At 35.4% G+C, this 19,232-nt stretch overlaps 1 protein-coding gene across 3 annotated transcripts in view; it reads left to right on the plus strand.

Moving 5' to 3' along the window:
* LOC101900440 (serine/threonine-protein kinase N) overlaps window positions 1–19,232 on the plus strand; it is a 201,322-nt gene that overhangs the window by 61,277 nt on the left and 120,813 nt on the right. Inside the window, exon 2 of one of the 3 annotated variants that reach the window (XM_059130986.1) lies at window positions 14,753–15,130. The exons of the other annotated variants lie outside the window; for them this stretch is intronic. Coding sequence (XP_058986969.1) covers window positions 15,062–15,130 — 69 coding nt within the window. The 5' untranslated portion in view covers window positions 14,753–15,061. The remainder of the gene's footprint in view (window positions 1–14,752; window positions 15,131–19,232) is intronic. 3 annotated transcript variants of the gene reach the window in all.

Consider the following 19,232-nt stretch of genomic DNA (forward strand, 5'->3'; position numbering starts at 1 on the left):
AATTGGATGATTCCGTAGATGCAATTCTAATGCCAAGACTTATATAGTCTTGTTTGGAAAAGGAGTATTTTGCTCGACGAACTGAAGCGGGAGCAAGTCTGAAGTAGGGAGTATTTCATAGCTGTATTCAAAGCCAGGATCTGAATTCTGGTTTTATGAAAACATTTCATTCCGGATTTCTTTTCTTAATAAAAATGTGTTAATTTATTCTTTTTTTTTATAAAACAAAAATCGAGTATCTGCTGTCCTTCATAGGAGAGTCCGAGGCAGAGATTTTCTTAGAAGAGCCTAAAGTGGAATATCTTTCAAATATCTTTCATAGACTTGCAATTATTTGAAGTTCTTCATAGATTGGCAGATAAGATCTTCAAGACGATTTCCAAATAATGCACTTTTCTATTGGCAATCCCTGCTAAAGATCCGTTGCCATTTATTCTCATAAAATTGAATTTTATTCCCCAAAAAAAAAAAACTGCCACCGCTCAGCTCATGTGTGCTTACATGCATTCCCCCCTCCTCTCTTCCTGCCTCTGTCAATATTTGTTTTGCAGTGACAGCTTACACTTTTCGTTTGTTTTGACAGCAGACTTAGCCTCCTTTTTCATGTGAGTGAAACGTGCTTTTTTGTTGCTATTTTTCTTCTTCTTCTTCTCCGTTGAGCTTTTATTTTTTGACATAGTTCAGCGTTTTCATTTCAGCTTAGGCTGGAACACTTTTCTTTTAGCGTTTATTTTTTTTTTTTTTATTTTCAATTTTTGCTTATTCAGCTCAGGTGAAGAGCACAGCAACAAAAGCAACTTTTTTCTTATTGAACAAAAACAAATGACAAAAAAAATTGAAAACGTATTTGGGTTACAATTTCATTTCAGTTTTTTTTCTTTTCTTAAAAAAAAAATTGAAAATCTCAAGCTGTCTTAAGCGAAAAAAATATTCAGAACATGGCTTTAAAGAAATGCCTATTTGTTCAATTAATATGTGCGAGTGTGTCGGTCTGGGTGTGCAGTGGTGGTCCCTCCAATTACCCCTACCCTTCTCTGGTATTTATGTTCTGTTGGCACTACTTGGCTGGCCTGGCTGGCTACCGCCTGCCTTCCCACCTGTCTTGGCAGCCAAGTGTCCCCTCGTGTGCGTTTAATTTGCTGTTTTTGGCCTCGTCTTGTGGGGATTTTGTTGTTGTTATTGGCGTTAAGGTTATGAACAAAATGTGTTTAGAATTTAAAAAAAAAACTGTATGTTTGTCTGTCTGCCAGCCAAATAGTGTCAAGTGTTTGTTGTTTTGTTATTTATTGCGGTGATTTTAATACCTCCCCCTCTCCAGGGACGCGAGAGGTTAATATTTTTTTCATGGCAAAGGTTTTTGGTTTTAACTATTTTTTTTTTATTTTTTGTGAAAGAGAAATTAAATTGAAATGCATTCGGAATAAATAATTTCAAGAAGTTTCTTTCGAATTTTGTTTCTAGTAATTTATGTCGACCTAAATAACAATAAAAATAATAATTAAATGTAGTAAAGGCGGCATGGTTTATTGGGAAATTAAGAAGAACTACTTTCCATTTTTGTCATTATTTTAAGGTATGTCCAGGAAAAATATGGGTGTTCTATGAGTCTCTGGAAGGAGATCGATGTACGATAGCTATGTAAAAGAGTTCCCGATTTGGATCATGTACATCGGAACATTTCTTACCAAACTTAGATTGAGTTGGAGGGGAGTCAATATCGGCCCATTTCTCTTTCGAGCTGAAAATCTTTAAAAAAAATACAGGGCGACATATAAAAAACTGCAACAAAGTCAAACGCCATAATTTTTAAATTTTTTTTAAATTTTATTGAATCAAAGCAAAAAATGTCGGAAATAGCATCAAATTTTAGAATAAGTTTAGATTTGTTCGAATTGGTCACCTTTGGCACGAATTATGGCCTTCGAACGGCCAATGAAACTGTCACACGCTGCCCAAATGTTGCTCTGCGGTATTTTGGCCATTTCCCGGCGAAGCGCTTGCTTGAGGTGATCGGCAGTTTGGTATCGGATTGGTATCCGGAGATTTTGGTGGCCATTGTGCGCTGGAAATGAAACGAGGAATCTCATTTTGTAACCATTCTTGGGTGGCGTGAGCTGAGTGCGATGGTGCTGGTGCTGAGTCCTGTTGGAATGCACAAGGTGTGCGGCCAAAATGTTTGTGTGCCCAAGGCTTTAATACACCCTCCAGAATATTTTCGCGATAATATTCGGCATTTATTCTGATGCCACGGTTGATTAATACGAGTGGAGAGCGAATGTCGGGTGTTATGGCGGCCCACACCATCACCATGGCCGGCGCTTGAGTTCTGGTGTTTGGTGGCCAACCGAAGGTGCATATTTTCAGCTGACCTCTTTGGCAAGTGAACACGATTATTTTGTTTGCTGGACAACGAACAAACTGCTGGACAACGAATGTTTTCTCATCGGAGAAAACCAAATTCGGCAGTTCAGCACTTTCGGCCAAGCGAAGCAACTCTTTGAGCTCTTTTGAGTCTATTTTCTTTCTGTAGCGGTTTAAGTTCTTGCACTTTTTGGAATTTCAATGGCTTTACTCCGAGCTCATTTTTCAATATTTGCCGAATGGAATATTGCGATATGTTCAGCTCACGAACCATTTTGCGGCCACTGCGACACGGATTTCGATCAAGTCGCTTCTTTACTTTTTGAACCATTTCTGCCGATGTTGCTGTTTTCTTTCGTCCACTTCCTTGACGTCGGGCTACGCTACCAGTATCACGGTAACGAGCGATGATGGTACGAGATACAAAAGATTTATTCACATTTAAATGTTGGAGTGCTCTAACAATAGCCACTTGTGGCTTCCCAGAATTCAATCACGAATAACTTTTTTTCTGGAAAATGCTCACCAAAATGCTTTTGTACGCTTGTAAACAATATAATGAGCTGTCACTGGAAGAATTCTAACAGCTGTCGGACGATTGACTTAGAAATGACGGCAGTCTGAAGTTGGTTGCTGTTTTTTCATCTCAATTCATCCAAATCAGGTTTGAAGGGAATCACTGGATTGTTTCGCAAGTTATGAGAGATTTAAGTATTGAAAATTGTGATCGTTTGTGGGAGAGGTACCGCAAGGTGCGGGCCGATATCTATCATCTTCACACAGTATCTTCTGTTCGTAGAAATATTCACAGTTGTAAAGTTTGAAAAGAATCGGACGACTATTTCCCATTTTTAGGCCATTTTGTTATTGAAAATCTGAGCCCTCTGTGGGGGACGTACCAGAAAGAGTAGATCAATAAATCTCATCTTCACGCCAGATCTTGTGTTAATAGAAATATTGGGATGTGTAAAAATTTAAGAGAGTCGGATGCTTATTTCAGCTTTTATGAGAGATATAATTATTCAAAATTTTGACCCGTTGTGAGGGAGGGAGGTACCAGTAGGTGTGGCCCGATCTCTACCATATTTTTAACAGATACTGTGTTAATGGAAATATTAAGATATTCCAATTCGGATAGAAATCGAATGCTAATTTCGCGTTATATGAGCTTCATGGATATTCAAAATTATGACCCATTGTGGGGAAGGTACCAGAAGTAGTGGACCGATATATCCCATCTTCACAGTAGATCTTGTGTAAGTAGAAATAATTGGATGTGTGACATATGAAGAGAACCGGATGCTTATTTCGAATTTTATAATCGTTTTGGTTCTTCAAAACTTTGAGCCCTTGTGGGAGAGGTACCACAAGGAGACGACCGATATATTCCATATTCACACCAGACCTTGGGTTAATACAAATATTGTGATGTGTGTAATTTGAAGACAATCGGACACTTATATCACATTTTATAGAAGCTATAATTATTCCAAATTTTGACCAAATTTGTGGGGGAGGTACAGGGTTGCCCATATTCGACGACATGGAGCCGTCGTTTTTTGGGCCCATTCCAATCGACGAGGCTTGTCCGCAGGCAACATTCTTTGCGTCAATTGAATTTTGTACGGGAACAAATGCAAATCAATGCGAATAATCCGTTGTAAAGTTGACCGAGCCATGCCCAACTGCTGAGAACGGCGTTTTTGGGATGTTCTTGGGGACCTCTCAACACTGGCTCGTACGGCAGCGATATTCTCGGCCGATCGCCTTGGTCGACTTTTATATGGCCTCTTCGGATTAGAAAGAGCCTTACCAGTCGAAAATTTTTCGTATAAACGCTTAATGGTGTTCTTAGAAGGCGCACTTCTCACATTTTTTTTTCACAATTGACTTCTTCTGTTGAATGTAAATTTCAACTATTTCAGAGCGCTCGCGTGGCGTGTATTGGTTCATGGTAAAAATCTGCTTGGACTGACGCTTCAAACGCGGTATGTCATTAAGCGATGTGACATCTCTGTCAAAAGTTATGGCGTTGCCAGATGGGTCCGTCGAATATGGGTACTTGATGGAGTGTACCGATATTATCCATGTTCACTCCTGACCTATCACTGATGCAAATATTAGGATAGACAAAGTTGGAGCAATCATTGTCAGATTTTCCTTTCTCTTTCTGTTCAGTACATTTTTTTCTTTGAAAATGTTGACATTTTATGGGGGAGGTACCAGAAGGATTGTAACGATATTGCCCATCTCCGAACTCGATCTAAGTTTGACAATAATGTTGTGATGTACAAAGTTTGGATCAAATCGGATATTCCCTTCGAGAGTTATTGTGCGCACCAGCCAGCCTGACAGACAGATATACGGAGGGACGGAGGACAGACATCGCTAGATCTACTGCAAATGTCCTGAAACGGATTTGGCCCAAAGAAGCCTATGGTTTAAAACTGTTATTTCCATGAGGCACGTTTTGGCCGTATCAAAAGATATATACCCTCTTTAGGCATATGGCTGAGCGTATAAAAATGTTGATTGTCTAAAATTTGGCTTCTGAAATTTATAGGGTTCCGATGCCCTGTCTTTTTTTTAAACCTTCAAAAATTTTCAATACTACGTTTTATTGTTAAAAACTATGACCTGACAAAAAAAAGACAAAAATCCGACGCATGACAGCTGCATAGAATTCCAAATGCTTCGGGGAGGAAGGCAAAACTTTCTAATTGGACAAACGGTAATAAATGGCATTGTTAACAACCAGTGTTTAACAACGAAAAATAAATCAACGGTTCAACTCAAAAAGAACCAATTTCTTTTATTAATTCATTAAAGAAATATTTCATTTTTTGTCATTAAATATATTTCATCTAAATAAGCCACATCTGACAACTGTCAAAAAAAAACAATAAAAGCAATGTGTGTTAAAATCTTTATTGACTTGGCCCTTTTGTTTGGTAACAATGAAACAAAACCAAAACGAAGAAAAAAACATTGGTTATGCCAATCATAAATTAGTTATTATTGTCGATGGCCCCCCTCCAAATAATGGAGCCGGAGAGTGGTTGTTTTGTTCTCTCGCTATTTTTTAATGACTTCTTGATAGATATTAATGGGGAAATTTGTCGCCGCCGCTGATATAACCAAACAGCCACGAGATAACTCATTTTTTTCTTCTTCTTTTGTTGTCTTCTCTTTTCATCTTCTTCATCGCTCACTATGAAGTAATTAAAATTTCCCAGATAATTTTCCGTTATTTCTTTTTTTTTCGAAATTTTACTGATTTCGATTAAAATTTTGAGATTTGAATTCAAGCCATAATTAAAATGACAAAAGACGAGATACCAAATTATGAGATGGCTTTTCTTGTTGTTATTATTTTATAATACAGCCACTACTGTTCGACGAGATGATGTGTGGTAAATATTTGCTGCGATTTCTATTTCTTGTCTCCGACCATCTGAAAAAAAGGGAAAACAATAGATCTTGGGTTTTATTTCTCATAGAAAAATTAGTTTTTTTTCCTCTAAGAATACATTTGTAAAGCTACTCGTAAGAAGTGCTTTAATGTTTTCATTAATTACTCAAGATGTTACAACAATTTTAGCAATGATATTACGGTGGTGGTGTTGTTGTTTTGCAAGACAACTATGTTTGGAAAAGAAAAAATAAATCGACACTTGGAGAAATAAGTCAAAAGTGTCTCCAGGTCTTCTAATGAAAATTAGACCACCTAAATTAAAAGCAAAATGCCACTGGCACTTGATTTCAAAGACCGAAAAACGGTTACCATCACAAACCTCTTTGGACTTTTACCGGTCTTATATATTTAGTAATTTTTGTTAATTTTTTTTTTTTTTTTTTTTGTAAATAGAGAGCCTCCTATATGTTTTTCATAAATAGCAGCCTCTAAGACCCACAGAAAAGATCAGAGGATCTCTTCTGACAGCAGATCCACAGATTTTCTCAAAGAAAATAAGAGAAACGGTTCAAAGAAGATTAAAGAACCTTTTCACAGAAGATCGGAAACTCTTCTCATAGAAAGTAATAGAATTTTGTCACAGAAGCTCAGATCTCATAAAAGATCAGAACATTTTTTAACAAAGAAAATCCTTAGAACATCTTCTAAGTGAAAATTTTGTCACAGAGGATCCGAGGTTCTTCTCATACAAGATCGGAACAAGAAGGGATACTTTTAAAGAAAATCGGAGTAAATTCTCATAGAATATCAGAGTATCTTCCCTCAGAATATCAAAGTATCTTCTCGTAAAAAATCACAAGATCTTCTGACAGAAGCTGAGAGGATCTTCTCACAGAAGATCACGGGATCTCCTCTTAAAAATCATAGGATCTTCTCTCAAAAGGTCAAAGAATCTTTTCATAGAAGATTAGAAAATCTTTTCATAAAGATCAGTAGGTCTTCTGATTGAAGATCAGAGGATCTACTCATAGAATATTTAAGGATCTTGAATATCAAAAGATCTTCTCACAGAAGATCAGTGGTTTTTTTTACATAAATAGCTTATCAATGTCGGTCAGAGGATCTTCTAATAGAAGATCAGAGGATCTTTGCACATAAAATCGGAGGATCGGAAGATTAAAGGATTTTTTCACAGAAGATCAATGGATCTTCCCCTATAAGGTCAAAGAATCTTCTCCTAGAAGATCAGAGAATTTTGTCAGAGAAGATCACAAGTTTTTTTCATAGAAGATCACATGGCCTGATAGAAAAGATCAGAAGATTTTGTCTTAAAACAATAAAGGATCATTTCAGGGTAGATTCTCATAGAAGATCGGAGGATCTACTCTCAGAATGTCAAAGGATCTTCTCATAAAAGATCACAAGATCTTCTGACAGGATATTTTAACAGAATATCGCAGAATCTTCTCTTAAAAGATCATAGGATCTGCTCTCAAAAGGTCAGAGAATCTTTTCATAAGAGATTAGAAAAGATTATCACAAAGATCAGTAGATCTTCTCATATAAGATCAAAGCATCTACTCATAGAAGATCAAAGGATCTTCTCTCAGAAGATCACAGTATCTTATCTTAGAAGATCATTGGATATTCTCAGATGAAATCTAAGGATATTTCCTTAGTACATCAGAGGATCTTTTATTAGAAGATCAGAGGATCTCCCATAGAAGATCAACAGATTTTCTCTTAAAATATCAAAAGATCTACTCTTAGGAGATCAAAGGATCTCCTCATAGAAGATCAAAGGATCTTCTCTTTAAAGATCACAGGATCTTATCCAAAGAAATTTAGGGATATTGTCTTAGTACATCAGAGGATCTTCTAACCGAAGATCAGAGGACCTTCTAATGGAAGGATCTTCTCTCTGAGGATCAGTGGAACTTCTCACAGAAGCTCTGAGGAACTTCTAACAGAATATCAAAGGGTCTTCTCTTATAAAATCAGAGGATCTTCTCTCAAAAGATCAGAAAATCTTCTCACGAAGATTGGAGGATCTTGTCACTGAGATCTGAGGATCTACTCGTAGAAAATCAACGGATTTTCTCTTAGAAGATCAAAGGATCTTCTCTTAGTATATCAGAGGATAGAAGGTCAGAGGATCTTCTGATAGTAGGATCTTCTCTCTGAAGATCTGTGGATGTTCTCACGGGATGTCCAAGGTTCTTCTCACAGAAGATCAGAGGATCTTCTTATGGAGGATCAGTGGATCTTTTCACAGAAGATTAAAGGAATGATATGGGGATCTTTCTCCAGATGATCAGAGGACTTTTCACAGAAGATCAAACATCTCCAGATCGGAGGATCTTTCCATAGAAGATCAGAAAATCTCTTCATACAGGATTTGCTCGCAGAAGATCTCTTGGAATATAGGAAGATCTTTTCATAGAATATTAGACGATCATCTCCAATAAAATTAGATTATCTTCCCGCAGAAGATCAGGGAATGTGTCACAAAAGATTAGGAAATATTATCACAGAAGATCAGAAGATCTTTCCCCAGAAGAAGGAGACGAAGAGGAACTTCTCAGAAGATCAGAGGAACTTCTAACAGAATATGAGGGTATAGCATATGAAATCTGTAAATCTTTTCACAGAAGATCGTATGGTCTTCTCATAGAGAATCAGAGGATATTTTCATAGAATATCAGATGATTTTCTCATAGAAAAGATCGGATTATCTCACATAGAAGATCTGATGAGGTCAGAGGATCTTCTCATAGAAGATCCTTTCCTGATAGATCAGAGCATTTTCTCACAGAAGATCAGAGGATCTTCTCACAGAAGATCAGAGGATCTTCTCATCCTTTTCTGGATGATCAGAGAACTTTTTTATAGAAGATCAGAATATTTTGTCACAGAAGATCGGACTATCTTCTTATAGAAAATCTTTTCCTGGGAGATCAAAGGCCTTTCTCATAGAAGGAGTTTTATCAAAAAATAGGGCTGTATTTTAAATGGGAATTGTGAGAAGTATCAGAAGATCGTTCCATCGAGAACAGACCTTCAGATTTCCTAGCGATGATCCTTTGATCTTCTGCAACAAATCTTCTGATCTTCCTCTATGCGAAGATTTGTTGCAGAAGATCAAAGGATCATCGCTAGGAAATCTGAAGATCTGTTATCGATAGCATAGAAGATTTTCTGATTGAAATCTGAAGTTCTTCTCCCTTTTTCCTTTAATAAAGTGTCCAAAGTCCTGTTTTGACAATTTACGTTCCAAAGAACCTTCTGCAGAAGTTGCCTCCTTCTCTTCCCATCTTTGCAGTGTAGCTAGAAAATATTACAAATTCAAATTCTCATTGAACGTCGAGATTGCAATTCAAAAAAAAAAAAAAGAAAAAACCCTACAACAACAATAATTCCCAAACGACAAGAACAACAAGAATTACAATAATGGCATTAATGACAAAAAAATAACTACTCAAGAATTTTTGTGGGACAAGAAAAAAAAAAAACAAAAACAAGAACAGAAATTACCAACTGAAGAAGGGGAGGTATTTCTCGACAATGTTAATGGTCTCTGAGAGTACTTGGCCATGTGGTTTGTAGTTGCCATTGTTGTTGGGTCGCATCACGATGACGATGACAACAATGGCACGATGGGGCTGTAGAGCAGCAGCAACAAAAACTGGAAAAAGCCAACAACATAACCTTAGTGGTGGTGTGTCTCCAAGCCAAACTAAAAACCTGGACTGCAACATCCGAGCAGAGTTGTCGTCGTCATCATCATCATTTGAGATACGACTAAAGGTACTTCTCCTCCTCTGTTGCATTGGATTGCTGGTATTTACACTATGCCAAAAAAACACAATAATAACAACAACAATGCTTAGGTGTATTTTTGCTGTAAAGCTGCCTGCCTAGATGCAGGCCAAGTACTTTTGTTTATGATGGGAATTTAGCCAGCATTTCCCATCCGCAGTCAACTATTTTTGTTTTTGTAGTTTTTCTTATCCATGGGTCCATTGTCTGCTACCGAGCTGAAATCTGCCTCCCTGCTGTTGTTGTTGGCTTGGTTGTCGTCTAGCTCGCACAACGGCCTGGCTTGCTTGGTATGACAAGCTTTTGGCTTTCAAACAGGTGCCGAGAATCTTTGTCCAGATAAACGATAAAAGAAGAAAAAAAAAACCTTCAAAATGCAGCGGAAAAAAAACCAACAAAGTTTAACTTTTCCCATCCCCACTCTTTCGCTCGTGAAGAGATAACGTTTTTCGTTTAAAAATATTGGCCAAAGGGGAATTTCTTCTTCTGTTGCTTATTTTCAGTTTTTTGTTGGAATTTCTAGCATTTGTTACTGGCTGCCTGCCTTCCCCACCACCGACAACACCACCTGTATCTTCTCTTTCCCATCGCAACAGAAACTTCCGCTTTTTGTTCCGCAGCCATTTTTCGTTGTGTGATTTCTGTTGTTGTTGTTGTTGTTGCTTTTTTCTTTTGTTTTGATAACAAATTGCATTTACAGCTACAAAACACTTTCTTTTTCCTCTGACTTTTGGTTATGACTTTGTTTGGATGCCTGTTCGTCCGTCCGTCTGTCTGTGTTTTTTTGTAACTTATTTCTTCGGCCATTTCGTTTGGCCTTTGTAAAGCAAAGTTTAATTGATTTTCCATTTTTGTTTTTTTTTTGAAGTTCCTCACTTTTTAGTTGGTCTTAGCTGCATTGGGAAATAATTTATTTTTTGTGGCAATACTTTCATTTACTAACTGAGGCCTGGGGTGGGGAAAATTCATTGAAAGTCATTAATATTTAATGTGGAGTAGCGATGTAAAAACTAATGATTTGGAGAGCGTTTCAAAGAAGTTCTGATGAAAATGTCTTCTGAAAAATTTCAATATTGTACGAAAGGCCCTTTTCATAAGGGTCAGAAGGTCTTTCCATAGAAAATTTGAGGACTTGGCAACGAAAGGTCCCTAGATCCTAACAGAAAAATAGTGGGTCTTCTCTTAGAAAATCTGCGAATTCAGATGTGGAATATCAGTGGATATTCTAATAGAAGATCTGTGGAACTTCTCATGGACAATCAATAGATGCTCTAGAGGATTTCATATTTTCAAAGCATAAATTATGGATTTTCTTCTACAGGATTTTTAGATCTTCTTAAGATATGCGGATATTTTCATTGAAAATCAGGGACTCTTCATAGAAGAGACACCTCTAATTAAAGCTCATATTAGAGAAGATGATGAGAATTTCTAGAAAATCTAGGTGAATTCTTGCAAAAGAACTGTAAATCTTCTCATATAAGTTCTATTTCAAAATAATCTTTAAATCTTCTTACATTAGATCTGCGTATCTCTTAATAGATGATCCTTAGATCCTTTTCCTAGAAAATCTTAAAGTTAATCTGCTAGAAGCATGGCAGATATTTTTAAGGCGGTATATTCTCATATAGAACGATCGTGTGGAGCTTCTAGAAGATCTCAGAATCTGTCTATGTTTCGAAAATGGTGTGAGGATAATCAGCCTCAAGCTCTGATTATCCTCTAAAGATTTTCAAATCTTCTCAATCTTTCTCAAGATCACAGAAATGTCCCTCATGTCTTTTAAAAAAATTACGACCATTTTTTTCTAAAAAAAATCAGATGTCTATTATAACACTTTTCTACAAATACTCTTTGAGAGGATCAGCAGAACATCTCACAGATTAACTTCAAATTTTAAGGGATCTATTTGATCTCTGATTCAGAAATATTCTTGAAGATCTGAGGAACATTACTTAGAAAATCGTCTGAAATAATATATTAGGATCATCTGCTTAGATACATTCTCATGGAAGTTGTGATGATCTTCTCCTTAAAGTTCTCAAGTTCTTCTATATAAATATCCAAGCATCTTCTCCTTAAGTTTAGAGAATCTCCTCCCACAAGATCTGAAGAGATTCCCGCAGAGGGTCTTCTCGATCTGTTATCATATCTTTGAAAAATTCCATACAAAATCTTCTCTGGAAGATCTGAGAATTTTATTTTGAAGATCTAAGGATTTTCTCCTGAAGATTAGGGGATATTCTCTGGAAGATCTGAGCATCTTTTACATGAGTATCTGAGGACCTTCTTCTTGAAATCTTAAGAATCCTCTCCTCGATGTTCTGAGTACTACCTCATAGAAGATGCGAGAAGCTTCTCGCAGAGATTCAAACAGGATCTTCACAAAGAATATCTTCAAGTATATCGGAGGCATAGACAGTTTGGGGATTTTCTCAGTTAAACTCTGTGGATATTCTCATTGTAGATCAGAGATCTTCCAGTGGATCTTCCTCTACGAGATCCGAGAAGAGATCAGATAGGATCGTCATATAATATATGTGAGTTTCGTTCCATAAGAGGATATTCTCTAAGAATAAAATTTGAAGATCTTCTCATAAAGGATCAAATTATCTTTCCAGACAAGAGCTGAGGACAGATCTGAAAAGGAACTTCATTTCTCATATAAGATTTAAGGAACTTTACAGAATATTCTCCTGAAGATATTTTCGTAGGAGATCTTGGAAGAACTTCCATTAAGGACCTGAGGATTTTCCCCTGCAAGATCTGAGAAGAGTTTAGAGAGTATCGTCACATAGGTAAATTTGAGGATCTTCTCTCAGAATGTCAGAAAAGAAGATCTTAAAATCTACCTATGTATTTTTCTAGAAGTTTGATGGAGGATATTCTCTAAATATTAGATTTAAAGATCTTCTCATAAAGGATCAAAGGATCCCTTCACACAAAATCTGAGAACGGATCTGAAAAGAATCTTCACATTGATTCTGAGGATCTTCCCCAGAACATTTGAGCATCTTCTCCTAAAGGATCTTCTCCTAGAAGTTATAAGGTTCTTTTTCTGGAGTATGTTCTCCCAGAATGTCGTAGAAGAAGATCTTAAAATCTCTCCATGTATTTTCCTAAAAGTTGGAAAGATTTTCCCGAATAAGACCTGAAGATTTTCCAATAGAAGACATGAGGATTTTCTTATGGAATGCGTTTGGGTGTTTTTCCAGAAGATATGATCCTAGGACACTCAACAATCTTCTCAAAGCAGGTTTGGGGATTATTTATTACAAGATTGACGGATCTTCATTTAGAATATCCCAAGATCTACACTCAGGTGATTTATGGTTCTTCACATGGAAGACATGAACGTCATATCATAGTGGATTCAGGGATATCTATTCTATATCTAAATTCTAAGGACTTGTAAGAAAGTCTGTGGATCTTCTTTTGCAAGATCGAGGGACCTTCATTCAGAATATCCAAGGATCTACACCCAGATGATATAAGGATCTTCACATAGATGAACTGAGTGTCATCTCACAGAGATTCCAAGGATATGAAAGTTCTAAGATGATCAAAAAGATCTGACCATCTGCTCCTAGAAAATTGGAAGTGTTTTTTCAAAAAATTAGAGGAACTTCCTAGAAAATTCAAAAATGGTTCCTACAGAATATGTATTTGCAGACATTTTAGCAACTTTTTCTAGGAGTTTTCCTAAACGGTCGTTGGATCTGAAAATCTTCTTATATCTTTTCCTAAAAGATCGAAATACCTTCTGGTAGAAAGCCTGAAGATTCCACCAAGGAACTGGATAAATTTTCATAGAAGGTGTTCATATCCTCCTAGAATATTAGATTTTAAGGCTTTTCCCTGAGGCTCTTCTGAGGATTCTCCCAAGCAAACTGCAAAATTTTTCATAGAAGCATTGGCCTTCTCTTAGAAGATCTTTTCTTTAGGAGATTTTAGGGGTTTCTCTAACAAGCCCCGAGGATCTTTTATTTCGAAATCGAATGATCTTCAACTAAAATATCCAATATATCCACACGATAAGCGGATAATCTCCTAAAAGATTTGAAAATTGCATTATAGAAGATTTGAGATTTTGCACTTAACATCTTCCCACATTCGATCTAAGGGTCATCTGTCTAGAGATCCGAGGGTCATTCCATGAAATATTTAAACCTAGAAGTTCTGCCCATCTTTTCCTTAGAGATCAACAAAATATTCTCCCGGAAAATCCGATAAATTTTTTAAAGACAAGATTCTTCTCGATTTTTGAGTATTTTTTTTTTTTTTTTGAGATCTGAAGATTTTTTTCTGGATGAGATCTGAGGACTCTTTCTGAAAATGTTTGAGAAAATCTTCCCTTAGAATATTTCGGAATTCTTCCATATTATTTCTTAATATTGAATGAATCCGCCTAACTTTTATTTCCCATATTTAATAAACAAATTTTATGGAAAATTTTCCCGCCCCAATTAATTAATGAATTGAATACAAGAAATCTTTTAATGTTTATTTATTTATTTATATTTCCACGTTTTATTTCTACGAAAATTGAACTAATAAAATTTTTCTGTTTATTTTCTTTGCAGGTTTGTGTGTTTTTTCTGTCTTCTTACTCATCAGCCAGCATCCGCTGCGTTTTTGTTGGCAAACAGTAACATAATTATTGACGAGAAGAAAAAAACTTGTGATTCCATTACAATTTTCCCTCCGGGCATGGCAATTGGGATTTGGCGAATAATTTTTTTTTGGCAATAAAAATTAAATTGTAAATGAAATGGTAATAGTTTGGGATTAGCTGCTAGTTTAGAGACAGCAACGGGCACTGGTGGGCCTCCATAAAATTAAGGCCGGCAAAAAAATTTTGCACACATCTTCTGTAGTCTGTTTTTTTTTCAAACCACAAACATCGTCTTCTTTCTTCTTCTCCTCCTCCTTCTTAATTTTTTCTGATTTCTCACAACGTCAACTCACAGTAGAGTGAAATAAAAATAAATTTGTCAACGCCACTGAAATTGCGTTGTATTTCCATTCCCATTTGGTCTTGAAATACAAAGTAGATTTTATTTAGAAGTCTGTCCGAGTGTGTGTTTGAGATTTATTTTTTATAAAAAAAATAGAAAAAAAAAATAATAAAACAAACATTGTGTGTTTTTTCTTTAGCATTGTTTTATTATCATACAAATATATACGTCATCGGAAAAAATGTGTCCCGTTCTGTTTTTCTCCAACGAAGAAAGTTGAGATAAAATGAAATGAAATAAAAAAAAATATTTAAGAATGTGCATGAATTGAAAAAAAAAAGATAAAATAAATGTTCGAATAGCGTTACCATATTTTCGTTGTAACTGACAAGTGTGGTTTTCTTGGTTTCGAATTCCCTTGAAATTGACATTAGACAATGCTGTTGGAGTTAATTTCGACAACAGCATTAGCAGTTCCAGTAGCAGCAGCATCATCATCATCGTCAACATGACTTCCTTGGCAATAAATATGGTCTTCCTAAAGGATCTGAGGACACGTATTAAAGGATATATACATGTAGGTATTTGTTGAAATAGAATTTTGATTTTTGTAAAAATTAAAAAAAAAAAAATAAAAACAAGAAAAAAATAAGAACTGTTGAAAACCGCACACAGTTCCTCCTGGCCGAGCTTGTTATAACCTTCACCCGTGACATATGGCCAAATCGGCTAATCTCAAAAACCCTAAAAAAATAAAAATCTTGTTATATCCCCCACCCTTGACTAATGACCAAATCTGCTATTCTCAAAAATCCTAAAATTTTGAGGTTCCGATTTATGGGGCTTTACTTATATTGCATATTTTTGGAGAGCTCTTAACCCACTAACCAAAAAACCTAAAATATCAACCTACTCGTCGATTTTATAGAAAATGGGAATCAAAACCTTTAAAATATTGAAAATCAGGAGGTTCAAGTATATAGGGCCCGATTACAGAGTGAACCTGCATTGAGTATGTTTTTTCCAGGAGTTGAACTATCTACTGAGATCTTCAGTTAAACCACCAACTGGAATTCTCAGTTAAAATACCAACTGAAATCCTGTTAAATTCTAGCTTCCTTGCTTGAAAATTAGTTGATGCCAGATGTTGATTAAATTGACAAAGCATTTTAAGCTGAAAATGAATATATACATCAGGGGTAGGAGAACCATAGCAAGCATTCTAACTAATACGAAATCTGGAGGGTAGGTCTCATGACTGATTTTTAGAAAGAGAGCATGAATATCTTCTGTATTTTCGGATTATTTCGGTAAAAATCGTAGCATTCTTTGTGAGAAAATCGATGGAACTTCTTACAAAAGGCCAAAGAATATTTTTATTTCCAGATTAAAACAGTGACCTAATAGAACGTATGCCTCTTTTCTGCTTAGGATCTTCTCTTAGAGGATCATGGAATCTTCTCATGGAAGATTGGAGGTTTTTTTCACAGAATAACAGTCGATGCTTTCACAAAATATCAGAGGTCGAAGGACCTTCTTATAGAAAACCAGGAGAATTCGCCACAAAAAATCATAGAAGATCAGAGAATTTTAACACAGTCATATGTCAGAGGATATTCTTATAGAAGATCGGATGGTCTCACAAAAAAAAAAAAAAAAAAATAAATAAATAAATAACATAAAAAAAACAGAGAATTTTGTCACAGTAGATCAGTAAGATAGGAAATCTGAAGAAAATCTGAAACTTCTCATATTAGATTCTAAGTTCATCAGAGATCAGAGGATCTTCTCACCGGAGATTAGGATATTCTCTCGGAGAAAATCAGAGAATCTTCTCACAGAAGATTAGCATATTCTCTCAGAGAAAAGGATCTCCTTATAGATCAGAAGATCTTCTCCAAAAAAATCAGAGGATTTTCTCATAGAAGGTTAGATGATTTTCGTCTAGAACAGTAGATCTTAGAATATCAAAGGCTCCTCCCATAGAAGATCAGAGGTTCTTCTCACAGAATATTAGAGGATCTGCTCATAAGAGATCAGAGGATCGTTTTACAAAAGATCTGAAAATCTTCTCACAGAAGGTCATAGAAGACTTATCATAGCAGAACAGAAAATCTTCTGATTGAATTTATGCGAAATTTTTCATAGAAGATCAGAAGATCTTTTCACAGAAGATCAGAGAAGCTTTTCACAGAAGATCGGTAGATCCTCTCATAGAAGATTAAAGGATCTTCTCAAAGAAGGTCAGAGGATATTCTTACAAAAGATGAGAAAATCTTCTTTTAGGAGATCTTTGGATATATTCTATCAAATAGAAGTTCAAAGGATATATTCAGACGTTCAGAAGGTCTTTTTAGAGAAGATCGGAACATCTTCTCCAATAAAATTAGATTATCTCTTAGAATCACAGAAAATCCTAATATCTTGTAGGAGATTCATATCATGGATGATGACATGATCTTTTCGAAAAGCAGATGATCTTCTCTTAGATCAAAGATTCCTCCCATAGAAAATCGGAGGATCAGAGGAGCTGTTCATTGAATATCACGACCTTCACCCAGAAAATCGGAGGATCTTCAGTGGATTTTCGCACTGAAGATAAGAGGATATTCCGACAGTAGTTCAAAGATGAGAGGATTTTAATATGAGATCATAGGGAATTTTTCATAGAAGAGCAGAGGATCTCCTCATAGAAGATCAGATAATCCTTTTAAAGAAGATTAGATGATCTTTTCACAGAAGATCATAGGAAAATTTCTCATAGAAGAACAGAATATCTTCTTGTAGTATATCAGAGGATCTCTTCATAGAAGATCGGAAGATTTTCTCATGTGAGATCAGAGGAATTTGCCACAGTTGATCAGAAGATCTGATTATCTTCTCACAGAAGATCACATAAATAAACTTGGATCTTGCTCTGTTTATAGGAACCTATCAAAAGTTATTCCATATATATAAGGTCCTGAGAAGCTATTCTGGAAAAACCATAATAGGAAACATCAAAAGTTCTTCCATATATATATATATATATATATATATATATATATATATATATATATATATATATATATATATATATATATATATATATATATATATATATATAAGGTCCTGAGACCCATGGAAGATCTAGGTTATTTCTCCTAAAAGATATGCAGAACTTCTATAAGATTTGAGGTTGCTCTCCCAGAATACCTGAGGATCTGCTTTGAATGTCATGTCGTAAAAGTTCTGAGAATTTTTTTTTGTAGAACAGCTGCGCACATTTTCCTAGAAGGCTTGGAGACCACCAAAATGGCATAAAAAATCGGAGAATCATTTCAAAGGAAATAGATATTCCTATCAAAGATTGTCGTAGGATCTCTACTAGAACATCGTAATATGAGATATCATAAAATGTTTTTTTTTGTATCTAGGAGCAATCATTTTGAAAATACTTTCGGTATGAGGCTATCAGAAGCTCCTCCAGACCTTCAAAGTTAAGACCTTAACCTATATTCATAGGTTGTCTTCAGAAGGTTTTTTATCTACAGTGGTTCTTCTCTCTATGGGAGATATTTATAGATTTGTATTAATTGGAGACTTCTAGCTATAGGAGACATTCAGAATACCTTCGAAGGGCTTCTAAATCTCTTTTACCTATTGGAGATCATCAAAAAGTCTTTTACCACACCTCAATAAATTTTTGAATTGACAAAAAAATTATTTACATTTTTCAAAAAAAAAAAAATAAATAAATAAATAAATAAAATAAAAAAAAGATGTAAGTTTGGCCGGCCCAAACATTGAATACAAATTTGGCAATTTTTAAAAAATAAAATCCGTTAAAAATTCTGTTAACAATTTAAAAATACCGAATGTAATCGTATATTAGCGTCTATACGACGACATGGACTTGCATAGGTAAATTTTGTCAGAATCCATTACAATATTCAAATGGAAAACTTAAAAAAATCGATGAAAAATGTAGCTAAAATCATCAAAATTCCGAATATTGGGTGGTACCGTTATATGGGGGCTATGCGAAGAAGTGGACCTACATGGCATAAAAATAGAAAATATATATTTGAATATTATTGACACAGTTGTAGGTTTTCCTTCCCATAAATTTCCAATTGTCAAAACCAAATAAAGAAGTCAAATAAACAAATTTCCAATAATTTTAAACCTCAAGCCAACAACCAATCGACAAGTGTTTTAAAACTTCAAACGATAACAACAAGTAACCACCCTCACAACAAATAGCCGACAAACAAAACAACAACTCTATATTTTTCTAAAATAAACTTCCGTTTTGTTGTTGTTGTTGCTGTTGAGGCAAATGAACGGACTTGAAAGATTTGCTGGGGGACTGGCTCGATTGTTGACGGCTGATAGCAAAAGCGCTCGGCGCACTCACCAATTAATGATTGACACTGAAGTCTGATAGAGCAGGTCTTAAGTCAATGATTTGCTGTTGTTGCTATTTTTATTATTATGGTTATTGTTGTTGTTGTGGCTGTTGAAATCTTTGTTTATGGCTTATATCCGTTACAAAGGTTAGGCCAATGCGTGGGTTGTGTATTTTTTTTTTTTAATTTTTCGTTTTTATTTTAATTTTATTAAATTTTGTCAAAGTCATTTTTTGGATGTTGTAATTTGAGCTGTGGTTTTTTTTTTGTTGTTTGAGGCGTTTTGTT

This window comes from Musca domestica, unplaced genomic scaffold (assembly GCF_030504385.1).
Source record: "Musca domestica strain aabys unplaced genomic scaffold, Musca_domestica.polishedcontigs.V.1.1 8, whole genome shotgun sequence".
NCBI lineage: Eukaryota > Metazoa > Arthropoda > Insecta > Diptera > Muscidae > Musca > Musca domestica.